This window comes from Sardina pilchardus, chromosome 11, assembly GCF_963854185.1.
Source record: "Sardina pilchardus chromosome 11, fSarPil1.1, whole genome shotgun sequence".
Classification (NCBI taxonomy): Eukaryota; Metazoa; Chordata; class Actinopteri; order Clupeiformes; family Clupeidae; genus Sardina; species Sardina pilchardus.
This window is the reverse complement of record NC_085004.1, coordinates 6,714,571-6,732,397: the sequence shown is the minus strand read 5'-3', so window position 1 is coordinate 6,732,397 and position 17,827 is coordinate 6,714,571. Positions and strand designations below refer to the sequence as shown.

At 40.2% G+C, this 17,827-nt stretch overlaps 2 protein-coding genes across 3 annotated transcripts in view; both read right to left on the bottom strand.

Annotated features, from left to right (window-relative positions):
• The window catches only part of lman2 (lectin, mannose-binding 2), a 57,992-nt gene extending 47,272 nt beyond the window's left edge, over positions 1-10,720 (bottom strand). The window contains exons 1-4 of one of the 2 annotated variants that reach the window (XM_062548814.1): positions 10,530-10,720; positions 3,903-4,021; positions 3,680-3,797; positions 3,408-3,490 (exon numbers count right to left, since the gene is read on the bottom strand). In XM_062548814.1, the coding sequence (XP_062404798.1) occupies positions 3,408-3,490; positions 3,680-3,797; positions 3,903-4,021; positions 10,530-10,662 (453 nt within the window). In that variant the 5' untranslated portion in view covers positions 10,663-10,720. Of the gene's footprint in view, positions 1-3,261; positions 3,342-3,407; positions 3,491-3,679; positions 3,798-3,902; positions 4,022-10,529 lie in introns of both variants that reach the window. The other variant, XM_062548815.1, reaches the window with a different exon arrangement.
• A 1,576-nt stretch (positions 10,721-12,296) lies between these two features.
• On the bottom strand, positions 12,297-16,951 carry LOC134096169 (uncharacterized). Its single transcript, XM_062549920.1, has 3 exons — positions 14,002-16,951; positions 13,019-13,764; positions 12,297-12,470 (listed from the first exon to the last, which is right to left on the bottom strand). Exons 1-3 carry the CDS (start codon positions 16,949-16,951, stop codon positions 12,297-12,299), a joined length of 3,870 nt encoding a protein of 1,289 aa, XP_062405904.1.
• Between the last annotated feature and the right edge of the window lie 876 nt (positions 16,952-17,827).

Below are 17,827 nucleotides of genomic sequence, written 5' to 3'. Positions count from 1 at the left end.
CTTCACATCAGAGGTGCTGGCCACCAGACTCCTGCCACTTTTTCTCACAAACACATATGCTTTCTGAACAATACTAACTAAACAGTAACTGATATACATTTCACCACTGTACAGGTGAATCTAAAAAAAATAATATAATGGAAAAGTTTTTTTCCGTAACTTATCTCAAAAACTGAAACTTAATATAACCTGTTCATTACATCAACTGAAATATTTCAAGGCTTTTTTAGTGTTATTCATTATTATTCTACAACCCCGAATAAAAAAAAATGTGACATTGAGTAAAATGCAAAAACTGATGGTGAAAATCTACAAACTCATATTTTGCTGCAAAAGAGAAATAGACAACATTTGACAATTTCATGGTTAATCTATGTTAATTTTTAATTTGCTACCAACAGCAAGTTTCAAAAAAGGATTTTTCTACTTTTCTTTGCATTTTACACAACGTACACAACTTTTTCGGGGTTGTAATATTTATGCTGCCTTCTAAGATATCTAACTAGAGAGCAAGGCAGTGAAGGCCATTCGAAACCGAAAAAAACGATTTTAGCTGCCTTCTAAGATATCTTAGAATTCCTGAATAACGGTCAATTTTGAAGGCAGCATCGACTTCAAGCTGCCTTCTACCCATAATCTTTTGCGACCACGTCTGAATCTCTGTGAAAACAAAACAAACATGGCTGCCGATATCGGTAAATGACTGCCGAATCTCTTGAAATGTCATTTGTGTGACGTTATTTAGTTTGGATTTGTGGAAAGTAGATTGAAAATAAACGATTTACTACCTGGTTATACCATTGTTGTACCCACTAATAACGCCTGGTCTGATATATTAGCTGCCAGTGAAACTATTTTATACCGTTAGCCTGCTAGCTTACGTAGGCTAATTTAGTTTAACATCAGGCTTTTGCTAACGTCATACCGTAGTGTTAACCAAAGATTCTAGAGTGCTACGCTCATTTTTAAACGACGCGTTTAATCTAAAGTCATGTCTAGTTAGAGAGCTCTCTATTTAGGGAGGGAGGCAGTAGGCAACTGCCTTCCGATTCGAACGGAGCCTAAGACCATCCAGCAAGGAGGATTAGAGTTGGACCAGAGCCATAGAAAGAGAGAGTTGCGACACTCTTTGATGTTGCCGCCACGATCAAAAGTTCAAAAAAAATCTGTGCTGAATGGCTGAATCGCAGGAGGGTGGGATGTAATCAATTAACTCATTGACTACTGACCAAGAGATTGGCTGTAAACAGTTCCAAAAGCCCCATAACGAGGAAATAGCCTGGAAAAAGCGCTGCCATTTTTTCCTATGGAGGTCTATGGGAGTGTCGCCACTCTGTTTTATCTAACGCTCTGAGTTGGACATAATGGGCCAGTTATTCAAAATTAATCTAATCAGATTTTGGTTATCGGATTGGATCAAATCTGGAGAATGGGTTGTTCAAAAGGCAAATAAGGATTCCGAAATCAGATCAGATCATGTAATCCAATCCTAGTTTGGAAATAGATCAAACCTTCAGTTTGTGCTGATCAAAACTTTTCAGCAGGATTTGGATAACTTTGATCCAAAAAAACAGGATTACCCTGATCCCAATAAGAGGTAGGATTTCAACGTGGATTTCAGGAAGAAAATGTAGTAAACTTTAAAATTGTTCAAATAATACATTTGTATCATTTAGTGTATACTTTTATTTATATTTTGCACTTGAATTTTTCAAGTTTAACCGTTACATTGATAAAGTAGACATCAATCAAGCCTCTCAGTATAAATAAGTAAAAATAATCTTGTCCACATGAAATAAACGCGAGAACAGTACTCCTAGTCGTGTAACTTTTCTTGTCTGTTCACAGGCAATAAAAAGTTACATGACTAGAAGTGCTGTACTCGCGTTTGATTTGATTTATTCCTTTTGGGCACAAGCACCCAGTCATTAGCCTAATATTTCGTGAGTTGAGCGCATTCTAGGTACTCTATTGATCCACATGAAATAAACCAACAAAAAAAAAGATTTCAATTTTGCATGTGTTAACCTATACATGTATGGCTTTATTCTTTGTTGTGGCTCAGATGACGGGTCATAAAATCAATTATAAATGGAGGTGGATGTTTATGTGATTGAAGAATGTATCGTAAATAAATAAATGTTTTCCTTAAATGCTAAGGGAAGGAAGTATTTGACCCCCTATGTAACCCTATGGGAATTTAACGTATAGGGTTAGGGGCAGGCAGATTTTTATTTTTTAAAGGCCAGCTATTTCATGGATCCAGGATATTATGCATCCTGATAAAGTTCCCTTGGCCTTTGGAATTAAAATAGCCCCACATCATCACATACCCTTCATCATAGCTAGAGATTGGTGCTTTTCCAGTAGGCCCATTAGCCTGTTTGATGCTCATTGAGCTCAATTAAATTCCCATAGGGTTACATAGGGGGAACATTTATTTATTTACGATACATTCTTCAATCACAAAGAAAATTGGAGTACTTCGCGGTTTTATTTTTACTCATTTTTTTTATTAAGATCAATTGTCAAATGATGATTTTATATTCCTCTTTTTAGGCAAATTTAGCATGGTATCAAATACATTTTCTCCCCACTGTAACTGCAACCTTGAGTGATGTGTCTAAAATAAAATGTAATTTGGCCAGGACCCAGCATCTCACACAATCACAATTGCTCCCACTCCCACTTCAGTTCAGCAAATGGAACCAAAAAACACTGCAAATGGAACACAAAGCAGAACGGCACTACACAATGCACATACTCTACATGGCCCCATCACAGAAGCAGACTGTAAGCAAGCCACTCAAAATGATTCACATCTCCACCAAACAATGTAGGCTATGTGAGAATGTGTGAAGAATATCCACAGTACCTCTAGACAAAGGAGAAGCAGAACCATATGGAGCCCTTTGCCAATCGAGCATAAGCAGTGCAAATACATCTCCAACTGAGGTTGTAATGTATCTAAATCTTAATATAAAGGCCACAACGTTTATATTTATGCCTTTGGTGTAACTTGGGCTTCCATCAAAATAGAAATTAACCTTGATTATCAAAGTTTATTATGATGTGAAGCACACGTGTATGAAGCAAAAAAAAAGCCAAATTAATAAATTATAAGCCAAATGGATCTGAAGCTAAACATGTCAACACGAAAATGTTGATAATACTACTAATAAAAAAGTGTCCCAAAATGAATGCAACAGACATAACAAATGATGGCGGTGATCATAAACATGGATTTGTTCATCGACTCACGTCAGAAGTCTCATCATTAGGGTAGGTATCTATAACTATGGCCAACCCATGGAAGTTGGCTATACTGCCGTACACAGGCCCTGCAGAAAGAGAGTCTTCAGTGAGTCCACACACATACAGACACACACACACATGCACAGACTTACATCCATGCCGTGGAGGTCATTGCGGAAGGTATCCACAAAAATAGCCAAGCCGACAAAATGATCCTGATTTCCAAAGATGGGCCCTAAATACAGAGTTAAGGGGAAGGGAGTAAACATAAGTAAAACATAAAAGAAAGATAAATCCTGAACAGCATGGCGGACTTCAGCATCCAAACAAAATGTAACGCATGCAAGCGAAGACAAAGCACTAGTTGTACATCAAAACATGTGTTGAATGTGCAAAGTATAAATTACGTGACTGCAAAGATTACCAGGGTGCAGTCTCTCCTTGGTATACCAAATAGCAATGCCATCTCCATGAAGGTTCTTCTTCCCCGACCCGTGGACTTTGAAATGCACATGCATCTCCCAATCCTTCAGGAAGCAGGGCTATGTACAAAATGTGTGAGTTGTTGATGTTAGTACAGTGAGCCTAAATAAGTATGGCATTTCAGAGAAATGTAAAAGGACATTCAAAGATAAACATAACCTTACCACTGTGTTCCAGATGGAACCCTCCTTGCTACGCTCATCGGGAGTAAGGCGAACATACTGACTGGTCACCAAGGTGCTTCCCGAGAAGTCCCACTGACTGGATGGGCTCGTCCCAACTCCTGTGCAACCCAATTACAAAGACTCATGTGACACCCACCAAATCTACTTCAGCAGTATCAGACTCTGCACTCAGGTATCCGATGAGGCGAGGGACGTGATATCTACTGCTACTGTTACGGACCGAGATATTGCCTTACTTAACATTTCTTTCAGACAAGCTCATCACATAAATCCACGTTCGTAACTTCCTACTTTATTATTTCAACAGGAAAAGTAAACATCCCTAGCTCTTAACTTTCTGCTAGTTACCCAGGGGGCAAAGGGGATTTTACAGACATGGGCTGCTGTAAAAGGTTGTCATGCAAAAATAAAATCTAGGATGTCCCAGGATCACAACCTGGGTGGACAACCCGGTCAATAAGCTGCTGTTTGTGTGTTATTACCCTTTTTATGCCCCATTATAAGTCTATGGACGAATTTATTATGGGGTGAATAGGGTAAAAAGGTTAACAAGATATCTCCACAAAAAATCCTCAGATGATTATTTACATTAAGGCAATACTTTGTTGTATTGCAAGTTGTTTTTAAATATCATGTACAAATATGTAAATGAGGCATCATACACTTAAATGTACGCAATAGCCTAATTATCAAAAGTTTGGCCTGTACCTTATGGGCAAATACAGTAAGAAACAGCCTAGGCTGAGCCTAACCTACAGTATATATTTTCTAGGATCTTACACCCTGTAGATAGGATTTAACATGTGCTGAGACAAGTCTCACCTTCTTCCACAACATTTGACAATGAATCTCTCTATAGTATTTGCATTGTATTGTAATGCATTGATTCTCAATGTACACCCATGTAAGGTTAGTGTAACCAAAAATTGTCCCATAACATTCATTTTTATATTCAGCACAGCCAGACCTTTCACCAAAAGTTTGTTTGGTTGATAGAGGTGCACTTAGCCCCCCAAGCCCAAGGCTATAAATGTATGCAAATTCGTGCATATTTCATTTGATAATGGTTCATCTACATAAATGTATAAAGTATTTCAGAAAACTTGCAATACAAAAAAGTATTATGTTACAGTGAGTAATCATCTAAGGAATTTCTGTGGGAATATCTATTAGTTTAAATTTTTACCCTATTCACCCCATAATATATTCGTAAATATTGACTTTGGCAACGACACTGTCATGATGGCAATAAACTATGCAAGGCAACGTCATCCACACCGTACAACCAGAGACGGTTGAAAAAGCGAGACGATTCACAGGAGGCTTCTTCCTGTTCCCCTATGACGTAGGGTTCGAACGTGCCACGCCTTTTTAAGAGACTAGGGGGAGATTCTTTACAATGTAACCCTATGGAAGAAATCTTTTTTTTCTTGGATTTTGCCCCAGCCCTAATTTAAATAGTTTGATATTGATAATGTTAATGCATTTTCTGTAAATCACATATGTTTTTCACATTCTGACACCGTTTAGGTATTTTTTTAAATAAGCAATTAAGGAGAAAAACGACTTTGTTTGTCACTTGTCTGGCTGTTTCTGTAATCCACAGGCACGCTATCAGATGCAGGTTCGCCCTTGCACGGCGGCCCATTCTAATTTCTGTACCCCAGCACCCATGACGTTCAGTCTAATTTCTCCGCCATACTTCATCCGATTTTGTTGATCAGAACTGCCTCATAAACGCCACACCATAAGCTTTACGTATAAGCTTAGATATAATCGGTTAAGGAATGTATGGTACGAATTTCTTTAACTACGTGAAAGAAAAATAAAGAGTTGACGTAGGCTAACGTTTGCTTCAGCTGAAAGAGAAAGGGGGGACATCTTCATGTCTTAAGGAGAACCTGCTGGATCAACTAAGGTAAAAAAGTATTTTTACGTTATTATTACTTACTATTACTTGCTATCCATATTAGCCTACACCAACATCATTTGTAAAAGTTATTTTTGCCTGTGTGACAGAGGGCACCGCTTCTGTCACGCAAGCTGGCGCATTCCCGCCAGTAAGAACAATGGGAATGGAGTTTGCGCTTGAACGGACATTACATACAGTACACACATACGGGAGATAAAGAAATGAAATGCATATGTTGAAAAGTATGGAATAATTATGTATTGTGTCGTTGTATGATGCGAAGGAATAGTGGTTAGGCCGTGCGCTAAACATGGCTATTAGCGGCTGATGCAAGGCATAATGTCGGGGTAGTTGTGGCGGGTTTCGTGTGCGCACAATTGTCATCTGAAATGAAACCGTTGCAACTGTGTCAATGTTTGTCTTTGTATTGTGTGTTGTTCACCTTACCTGATGTCTACCTGTCTTCCGGGGTGCAACAAGAGTGTCGGAGGTGAGACCCATTTAAAGGGACGGGGCGCGCTCCCATAAGGGAAGCGCTCATAGAGACAGGGGTGTTTCAGTTGATTTGTTTTATTTGTTATTTTGGGGGACTGTAGCGAAGTAGTTCTGATTAGACATGAATGTTGTCAAGTAATGTATTGCGCTTGCATAGTATCTAGCCTATGAGGATATGTGCTTGCGCTAATTGATTGTTTGCTGTGTTTGGTCCGCGCCAATAGGATAACAGTATTGGGCGCTTCATTCGAGAGATGGGCCTCTGCCGTGAGAGGATGCATTGTTTCGGTCATTGTATGGGTACGTGAAGGGCCTAGCTTTAGTGGGCATTATCCCATGTTTTGTTTTTCGTTTGATCAGTGTTTTTCTTTTGTTTATGTCTCATGTCTTAAACCTACCGGTAGCTTAATAAAAAAAGGAAGTTTTTCTTCTACTTTGCATTCCGACCTGAGTCACTCCATCTGCACGGACACATTATCACAGCCTGTAATTAGCCTACATCGTGTGTGTGTATGGCCATAACAAACACAGCTGATCATGAAAGCTGGTAATTTAGCACACCGTAATCTTTAGTAAAGTCATTAATTTCAGTAATTTTTGGTGGATTAATATGTCAACCAAGATTAGAGACCTACTAGGACGGGCACTTAGAAGATTTCTTCTATTTTGAACGATGTTTGTCACGTAAATAAATGTTGGAGGAACTAAATAAAATTCACCCCCGTGCTTCATGACTCCTAACTGGGTCATTCCGTGTCAAATCACCCAATTTCAGCTACATTTGGAAAGTGACCCTCTCCAAAAAAATCTGAAATAAATCACAGGTGTTTGTAGACTAAACCTATGCATAAATCTTAAATAGTATATCTGGATCACTAATTGTTTAAAAACTACAGTCCTTTGAAGCTTCAAGTCATTTTAAGCATTCTGGTTAACAATCCTTTTTGGTCAACTTGCGACGTTATTGGTTCTTTTGGTATTTCACACACATCAGTGAAACTATGTGAATGGAAGCATATTTTCCTGTTGAATTAAAAAATCTAATCAGATCAGAGGTATCTTGTGTAATTTCCCCTCTGCAAAGCTCTGAAAATGGCTATAAATTCATTATGTGAAAAGACATCATCACTTTTGAAGGTTTCTCATTCGTAAAGTATGTGCTACAAATTTCATTTCAGGTTTTTTTCCCACTCATATATGGACTATAAGGCCATGTCCATGCATCAACTTTGGTTGTAATCGTTGTCGTATTGTCAGAGCATTTTGTTTAAATTGGGCTTGATTTTCAAAACCATCATTGCCGCCCCATCATTCTTTATCTATATCAGTGGGAACTGCCAAAGATAGCAATTATGCTAAATCCTCTTGCTGCATGTATGATGTCAGTCTTATGTGTGTATAATTTGCTTGATCCGCTTATTTTCTCTAAATAAGATTTATTTATGAGTAGTATGTTGTTCATGTTGCAATAATTACTTGGAGAAATTCAACTATGAACCATAAAATGTGTGTTTAGATTGGATATGTGCAGCAAACAAGTGACTCTCTTACTCTTCCATTGACTTCCATTGTATTAAAAGAGCACCCCATGTGGTGCAAAGTGGTACTGCAGATCCAATGCAAGTTCAGTGGATTTATAGAGAATATTTTCCAAAAATCATATCTCAAACAAAGAAACTCAGCAACAAGCCCAAATTTTAAACAGATGATCCGCATACAGAATGATATATGGTAAACATCTAAAAAATATCAAGCCTCAAAATCAAGCCCAATTAAAACAAAATGCTCTGACAATATGACAACGATTACAACCAAAGTTGATGCATGGACATGACCTTATAGTCCATATATGAGTGGGAAAAAAACCTGATTAAATTTGTGGCACATACCTTTCGAATGAGAAGCCTTCAAAAGTGATGTCTTTTCACATAATGAATTTATAGCCATTTTCAGAGCATTGCAGAGGAGAAATTAAACAAGACACGTCTCATCTGATTAGATTTCTTAATTCAACAGGAAAATCTGCTTCCATTCACATAGTTTCACTGATGTGTGTGAAATACCAAAAGAGTCAATAATGTTGCAAGTTGACCAAAAAGGATCGTTCACCATAATGCTTAAAATGACTTGTAGCTTCAAAGGGCTGTAGATTTTAAACCATTAGTGATCCAGGTATACTATTTCAGATTTGTGCATAGGTTTAGTCTACAAACACCTGTGATTTATTTCAGATTTTTTCGGAGAGGGTCACTTTCCGGCACTGGGTGATTTGACACGGAATGACCCAACTTTATGTCAAGTACAAGTAAAAGGTATTTTATTGTGAAGTAAACCTGTTATTCCGTTGGAAGATGTAGCACAATATACTGTTGTTTGTTTGCAGCTAAGTTAGCTTGGCTGACAACAACATATTACCTGAAGACTCAGTCTTGATCACTGATGGTGTAGCCTAACTTAATGAATTTATTTATTGACTTCTGTTTTCATGAATGCACGATTCGTGATACGTGATAAATGTGTTTAAGTATTGTTTAGCTTTGAGGCAGTCAGATTGCCTTCTTGGATGATGGGGACAGTGGAAGGGTGCTGGGTGGGAATTCGGCTATTTGTCTGGAGGTGGTATATCTTAGCCAGACTACATTTAGCCTAGTCCACTCCTTGACACAATTCTTTCCAAGTGTCTTTACTCAACTGCAGTAAAATCCACGTATTTATGTGTGTGTATGCTGTTTAGATGTGTTCATATCTCCTTACTTATATTACATGTTCATGAATCAATGTTTGCTTGAAACCTGAAGTTTAGTCAAGGGTAGTGAGAGCTGATATTACCTCTCCAAGCTGTGAGTCCTCCAAGTAGCCTACAATACTTAGTGAAAAGAGTTATGGTTGGTTGCGATTAAGAGTATGTGGAAGTGATGTATAATAAAGCTAAACAACCTATTCACTCTCAGACTTTTTTTTTTCTCCAGATGGCTGGAGACAAGTACGTGCAACTGGGTGGAAGCAACCGACTGCAACCGACAGCAAATATGAAGTTGTTTGAGACATTTCTAAATAAAATGAAAAACATTGTTTTCCTTTTGCAAACCTAACAACTGTGCCAGTGTCTTTGTTCTTGTTTTCATAGTAGAATGTAGCACACAGAGAAGCAGTCACCATCAGCTATTCTGTACATCAGCTTTTGCCTTTCTTCCACACATTTGATTTAGCCCCCATATTTAGTGTTGTATCTTGCTTATTTTTTGTTACAGGACCATTATCTGTATTTTTGGGGCAAATGTCAAATCGGGGAATGAAAACATTCTACCCTTTAAAAAATGTAGTTGTTACTGCAACTTCAGTTATGAGTAAATTGATTATAACTTCTGAAACAAAGGTGATGAATTGATTGTTTTTTTTTTCACTGAGTAGATGACAACATTGTGAGTCTCAAATACACTCTAGGTTGTTCTGTATTTACAACAGATATTGGAGGAAAATTAGATTAATCTTGATTAATTGGTATTTGTTTAGTTTTTAAGGGTTACATTTTTTTTTTTTTTTAAATGTATGTGTTCTCCTCAACCTTATAAATTATATGCTATACCATGTTAACAGGCTCTTTCTATTGAATACAATGGTGGATATAATGTATCTCTGTAGCATATAGGCCTATATATTATGATGTAGCATAACCATACAATAACCTTTTCTGTGCCACAAGGGCATCAAGTAGCCCATTTAAACAAATGGAATGTTCTGTCGAAGCATTATGACACGCATATTTAGGAGACAGGAAGTGTGTACAATTCCATCCCATTGTAAAAACCTGAGCTGCTTCATCTTGGGTATTTAAGTATCTTTGGTACAACATTTACTCCATACAAACTACAGAATTGAGAAACAGTTTCGTGCTCTGTCAGCAAAAATACATTATTTGTATAAATCTTTAATAGTGTCTTCCTTTTAAACTTCTTCAGCAACTTAAGGATCATGTTTACTGACGTTAGCTAGCTTCTGGAGGATATTCATGTCAGATCGACTAACTGAAATCGAATACTGATATCGAGTCACAGCTATCAGCTAAATCATCTAACAGTTAGATATTTGTTTTACTTTTAATCAGGTGACCTAGTGTCAATGGATGGCTAGCTGTCAAAATGCCTAACGTTAGCAATGGTGTGTTTCATGGGTTCGCCAACAAGCTAGCTGATACTTACCCTGATAAGGTTTCACGAGTGAATGTTCCCGTTTGAGGTGTTCAGCATTACCGTCTGTAATATCTGAGTGGACTGTTGGAAACTGAAGCAACCAAAACAGACAGAACGCCCTAAAAAAACACCGACAGCCCATTCTGTTGATGATTCTTGTACTGTAGATGTAAATGGGCGTTATTTTGCTGCTACCCGCCGCCATATTTAAGAAGTTGTGTTTGAATGTACTTCTTCCGACTTCATTGGAAGTGAAATACACTCGTTCAATAGTTCCGATCATAACCACAAAACATTGGAAATAGAGGAAATGTGTTTCCCTAATATTAAAATGCATTACATTTAAGCCCTGTTTATTTTAAAATTCGATGTACAACCAACCAGTATAGCCTACAATGTAGATTACCTTATTGCTATTGAGTATTAGTTTCAGCACGGAATTATTCTAGGACCGGTCGAATTCTCCACAACCAATCGATAATGCGCACATAGATAAATACCAAAGATTCTAGAGCGGAGCGCTCTATGATCTTTGATAAATACGGTTTCCATGGCAAAACAAACTAAGAAAAGGAACATGAAAGTTAAGACAGCATGGGATTGTTTTCATCTCAGCTTTGTTTTAATAAGTGTATTGAATCATGGGAAATACACTAGCCTACTGGTAAAACGTGTTATAGTTAGTGTTATATTCCAAAGAACCACTCAAGAAGTGCAGTTGGAACGAAATTGCGTTGCATAGGACCACCATAAAAACAACCATAAAACACCATCAGCAGCTAGAAGAATAAAAGTTTTAAAATAAATAAATAATCTATGATGTTGTAAAAATATATAGGCCTATATTATAAATAAGATAGCTAGCAATTTAGGATGAGAGATATTGATGACCCACACATACTCACATGTCCATATACATAGGCACACATACACATATCCATCCATCCATCCATACACATACACATAGGCCTACTGTACACCCACATCCATTCACAGTTTACAGTGTGGTGCTGTTCAACAGTCTAATTGCAGTTGTGAAAAAACCGTGCAGACCTACACCCTAGGCCAGTGTTTTTCAACCACTGTGCCGCGGCACACTAGTGTGCCGTGACACATTGTTAGGTGTGCCGTGGGAAATTATCCAATTTCACCTAATTGGTCTAAAAAAGAGTGAATAGAAAGAATTTTCTTTGTGTTCATTTGATTCCTATTCAAGACATTTTGACAAGAATGACTTGATATCGTTAATACGGGCTACAGAGTTTTATTTAATTTCATTTTCGATAAAATTTCATTTTATTTAACATTTTCGGCTGGTGGTGTGCCTCAGGATTTTTTCAATGAAAAAAGTGTGCCTTGGCTCAAAAAGGTTGAAAAACACTGCCCTAGGCTACCGCCTTCCTGAGGGCAGGAGAACAAGCTATGGTAGGGGTGTGTGGAGTCCTGGTGATTTTATTTGCCCTTGAAAGGCAGCTTTGCTTGGCCAGGTTTTCAACAGGTGGCAGCGTTACTCCGATGGTCCTCTCAGCTGACCTCACCACCCTCCTCAGGGCCCTTTTTTCTCCAAGGTGCTGCTGCTCTCATGCCAGAGAGATGTTGCTTGTTAGCACACTCTCAATGGTTCCCCTGTAGAAGGTGGTGAGAACTGTTGGGTTAAAATGAGCCTTTTTCAGTCTCCTTAGGAAGTGTAGGCGTTGGTTGGCTTTTTTGACAAGTGAGGAGGTGTGCAGGGACCAAGTCAGACAGTCAGACATACTGTATGAACTCCTAGAAACGTCATGTGCTCCACAGTCTCCACTGCAGCACTGTTATGGATTGGTGTATGAGTAGGCTGATTCTCCTGAAGTCGATCACCAGCTCTTTGGTTTTCTCCACATTCAGGAGCAGGTTGTTATGGCACCATTCCGTGAAGAGCTTCACCTCCTCCCTGTAATTGCCCTCATCACTGCCCTGAATGAGACCCACCACCGTTGTGTCATCAGCATACTTAATAATGTGATTGGTGTTGTAAAGTATGAACGCCAGAGATCAAGGACCAAACATAACACATGTGTTGAGACGTACTGAGATCTTTAATGAAAGCTTGTCACGTGATTATAAAGACATTGTACGGGTGCCCGTAGGCGACATACATCACATCCCCCTTCTTTAAGTTTAAAAAACACATGAAAACATGACTGTAAACCGCACATTATCTGTATATAAAACAATAAACAGTAAACCCATTTCATTACAAATAGTAGTCAAATTGCATTGCATTTTTTTTCTCTTCAGAATGTAAAGAAAAATTCATTAAAATATTTTTTTTTTATTTTTTTTTTTTATTTTTTTTTTATTTTTTTGAGTCCCATTAAAAGTCTTTCTTTCCTTCTCTTCTTTTAGTAATCCACAGGAGCCTTGGAATAAGTGCTGTGTGCAAGAATATGTGCATTCTGAGACATTGTTTGTGTGTGCATGTGTGCAAATGAGGTCAGTTAAGGTTTGTATCTGTCTGGTACCTTTACTTGTCTGCCAGACCGTGTGAAGTAGTCACCTTCCAGCTGCGGTTTGGAGTCAGCTGTTTCCTCATCTTCAGTTTTCACCTGTGTGTTGGAGTGACTCACCTCAGGCTTGATGTCAATGTCTGCATCGGCCATCGGCGTTGCACCCTCTGTTTCTCTGGTCTTTCGTAGATGTTTTCTGTTTCTCCTATAGGTGCTGCCATCTGGAGTCTGAACAACGAATGACCTTGGTTGCTCATGTTTGTGAAGGACAACAGCAGGCTGCCATCCATCCTTTCGCTGGACTCTCACGCTTTCTCCTTTGTGTAGATCAGGAAGACACCTTGTCTGTCTGTCGTAGTAGCTTTTCTGTTTCAGTTGTTTTTCTTTCAGCTTGTCACTGACCTGGATGCTACTTTCAGGAGTCAGCAGAGCTGTTGTTGTAGGCAGTTTTGACTTCAAGCGCCGGCCCATTAGGAGTTGTGCTGGAGAGTACCCGACGCCCTCTAGTGGAGTGTTGCGGTATTCCAGCAGCGCGATGTAGGGATCTCCATTCCCATCTTGTGCTTTCCTGAGGAGGTTTTTGACGGTTTGCACCGTTTGCTCAGCCTGCCCGTTGGACTGTGCATGCCCAGGACTTGAAGTAAGGTGTCTGAAGTCCCAGTCTCCAGCGAAACGTCTGAACTCTGCACAGGAATACTGCGGGCCGTTGTCAGAGACCAGACGGTCTGGGATTCCATGCCTGGAAAATATGGACTTCATTCCTGTAATGACACCTCGGACAGTTGTGTCTGTCAGTTTTACAATCTCAGGAAATTTTGAATAATAGTCTATGCAGAGCAAGTATTCTTTACCATTAAAGTGGAATAAATCAGTTCCTACTTTGGACCATGGTCTATCTGGCAGTTCATGTGGAATGAGAGGTTCTTTGGGGTTGCTATTTCTGTTTTTATCGCACACAGTACACTTAAGCACAAGGTTTTCAATTTGCTTTGACATACCTGGCCAGTATAGCACATCCCTCGCTCTCTCCTTGCACTTGACCACTCCAAGATGTGATTCATGGATCTTGCTCAGCATCTCTCCACGCAGCTGGTTCGGCACGATGAGCTTTGCAGCTTTAAACAGCAGTCCTGATGAACAGCTGATCTCTTCTCTGTATGTCCAGTACGCTTGAATGTCTTTGGGAACTGCATTTATGTCTTTGGGCCAGCCATTCATTGCTACTTTGTGCAGCAGTTGCATTTCGGGATCAGCAGCAGTTGCCTCTCGGAACATGTTCAGCTTCTCCTCAGACACTGGTAGCTGTTGAGTGACCCAGTTGACTTCCAGTTCCTCTCCAAGCAAGTCCTCAGTCTGCTCATTCAGGAATGCACGGCTCAGGGCGTCGGCGATGTGCATTTCTTTGCCTGGCTTGTACACTATGTTAAGGCTGTATCTCTGCAGTCTAAGCAGCATCCTCTGCAGCCTTGATGGAGCTTGGTACAGAGCCTTTTTGAAAATAGCCTCCAGGGGCTTGTGATCACTCTCAACCAGAATGTCTTTGCCATATACATACTGATGGAATTTTTCACATCCATAGACAATGGCTAACAGCTCTTTTTCTATCTGTGCATAACGGCGCTGTGCATCGGACAGTGCACGCGATCCATAGGCAACAGGTTTTCCTTCCTGTATTAAAACTGCTCCAATGCCTTCAGAACTGGCGTCTACAGAGAGTGTCACAGGTTTTTGTACATCATAAAATTTCAATGTTGGTGCATGTGTCAGTAATGACTTGAGTTTTTCAAAACTTCTCACCTGACCATCTTCCCAGTGCCAGTCTACATCACTTTCCAGCAGTTTTCGGAGTGGCGCGCTGACCTCAGCCATGTTGGGAATGAACTTGGCAAGGTACTGGATCATCCCCATGAATCTCATGAGAGCCTGTTTGTTCTCTGGGGTAGGGATTTGCGCCACAGCTCTCACTTTTTCAGGATCAGGCTTGAGACCCTCTGCTGATAGGATGTGGCCTATGTACCGTATTTCTGGTGTTCTGATCTTGCACTTGCTTTTGTTAAGCTTGAGATTCCACTCTCTTGCTCTGTTCAGCAGCTGCACAAGCCGTCTGTCATGCTCCTCGTCGTTCTCTCCCCAGACCAGAAGATCGTCGATCACGTTGACCACACCATCCAAGCCTTCAATCATTTGTGCGACAGCACGCTGGAACACTTCAGAAGCTGATGATACGCCAAAAGGTAAGCGCAAAAATCTGTACCTGCCAATAGGCGTGTTGAACGTGCATAATTTGGAACTCTCTTCATCTAATTGTATCTGCCAAAACCCATGGTTTGCATCTACCACTGAAAAAACTTTTGCTTTCGGCATGCTTGACACCACCTCTTCCACTGTGAGCAGTGGGTAGTGTTCGCGCTTAATGGCTTGGTTAAGGTCTTTTGGGTCTATGCAGATTCTTATTTTATTTGGCTTCACCACTGTTACCATACTGTTCACCCAGTCGGTTGGTTCATGCTGTCTGGTGATCACACCTAGCTTCTCCATTCGCTGTAGTTCCTCCACTATTTTGCTCTTCAAGGCCACTGGAACTCTCCTTGGTGCATGCACGACTGGTGGTATGTCTTTGTTTATCTGGATGTGGTGTTGGCCTGGTAGACAGCCAAGACCAGTGAACAGATCATCAAATTTGTTCAACAACTCATCTTCTGATTTAATTTCATGCACTCTTTTGATCATGCCTAATGCTTCACATGTCTCTCTGCCCAGTATTGCTGGTGCATCACGATCAATAATTTGGAAATCAATCTCATGCTTAATTTCTTTGTATTTGCAGGTAAGTGTTACTTTACCCAGTGGCGACATCTGGTGGCCAGAATACGTCACCAACTTGCATCCTGATTTTTTCATCAATGTCGTGTTGCATCCGAGTGATCTGAAAGTTCTCTCAGCTAGAACATTACACTCGGCTCCCGTATCAAGTTTAAAACTAACATTTTGGCCATTTATGTTCAGCCTTTCAGTCCATCTGGCTTTGTCACTTTTCGTCTCAGTTGCAATTGTTTCTATTTTGACCGGATTTTCTTCTCGTTTCAATTCCACAGAACCAACAAAGAAATCATCATCATCATCATCATCCACTTCGACTACGTGCAGCTTCCTTGCATTATAGCCGCTGGCTTGCTGCTTTGCTTGCCTGCACATTTTAGCGAAATGATTCTGCTTATTGCATACCCTGCACGTTTGACCGTACGCCGGGCATTTGCTTGGACTGTGTTCATATCCGCACTTGAAACATTGTCTCACTTTTTGCTCATTTCCAGTCACATTCGTTCTGGCCCTGTAATCATTCCCGAACGTCTTGCATCTGTCTGCGGTCTTGGAATGACTGACACTCCTTATTTTGCTCACCTCAACTTCTTCATTGAGCGCTTTTACTTGGGTCACAGTCATTTCATTAGCGCGGCAGATATCAATGGCTTTTACCAAGGTTAAGCCCGTTTCTCTAAGCAGTCTTGCACGCACATGATCTTCGCGCACGCCACAAACAATTCGGTCTCGTATCAACGAGTCATGTAGATCCAGGAATTCACAGTCTTTTGCTTTGTTTTTTAAGTCAGTAACATATGCATCAATACTTTCGTTGGGGCCTTGTGCTCTCGTGAAAAACAAGTGACGAATGTACGTTACGTTTTTTCTTGGTTCACAGTAGTCTTTGAATTTTTTCTTCAGCACATCCAGTTTGTCCTTTTCAGCCTCCTCGAACGAGAAAGTGTTGTAGATTTTAACTGCTTCCTCCCCAGCGACATGCAGGAAGGTAGCACACTGGACTTTGCTGGATTTTTCTGCTATTCCACTAGCGATCAGAAACAAGTCGAACTTCTGCTCCCACAGCTTCCAGTTTTCGGCTATGTTGCCTTCAAAACTAAGCGCAGATGGCGGCTGTAACTGTGCCATTTTTCTTACACCGGTTAACTTCTGACACCATGTAAAGTATGAACGCCAGAGATCAAGGACCAAACATAACACATGTGTTGAGACGTACTGAGATCTTTAATGAAAGCTTGTCACGTGATTATAAAGACATTGTACGGGTGCCCGTAGGCGACATACATCACAGGTGTCAAATCTGGCACAACAGTCATGGGTCATAAGAGTGTAGAGCAGAGGGCTCAAGACGCACCCCTGGGGTGAGCCGGTACTCAGTGAGGTGGTGGATGAAGAGTTAGCCCCCACTCGTACAAACTGAGGCCTGTTAGTAAGGAAATCCAGAATCCAGTTCTGAAGGGATGTGTTCATGCCCAGGGGACCCAGTTTGTTAACCAGGTGCTGGGGATTATGGTGTTAAACGCTGAGCTGAAATCAACAAACAGCATCCGGACCCACGCATTCCTTTTCTCCAGGTGTTCCAGGCTCAGATGTAGTGCAGTGGCTATTGCATCTTCAGTTGAACGGTTTGAGCGGTATGCAAATTGAAGCAGATCAAATGAGGTGGGCAAGAAGGAGGAGATGTGGTCCAATAAATTGCTTGAAATGCTGCAAATGCAATTGCTGAACTGCCAGACGTTAAAAAGGATAAGGTTACCCAAAACTGAAAAATAATTTATGAGTAGGCCTAGTTTTCCGCACCATCAAAAAGGCAGAAACTGGAGGGAGCTCTGTTATGTCAGGAAGAGGTCTGGTAGACCCTTGCCACAACAAAATCAGAAGTTTCTGAGAGTCAACAGCTTTGTGATAGGCGGCTCACAGGACAACAGCTTAAAGTACAGCCTAGTGGTGTAGCAGTTTCAACAGTGAAGAGAAGACTTCAAGTTGCTGGTTTGACAGGTCGAG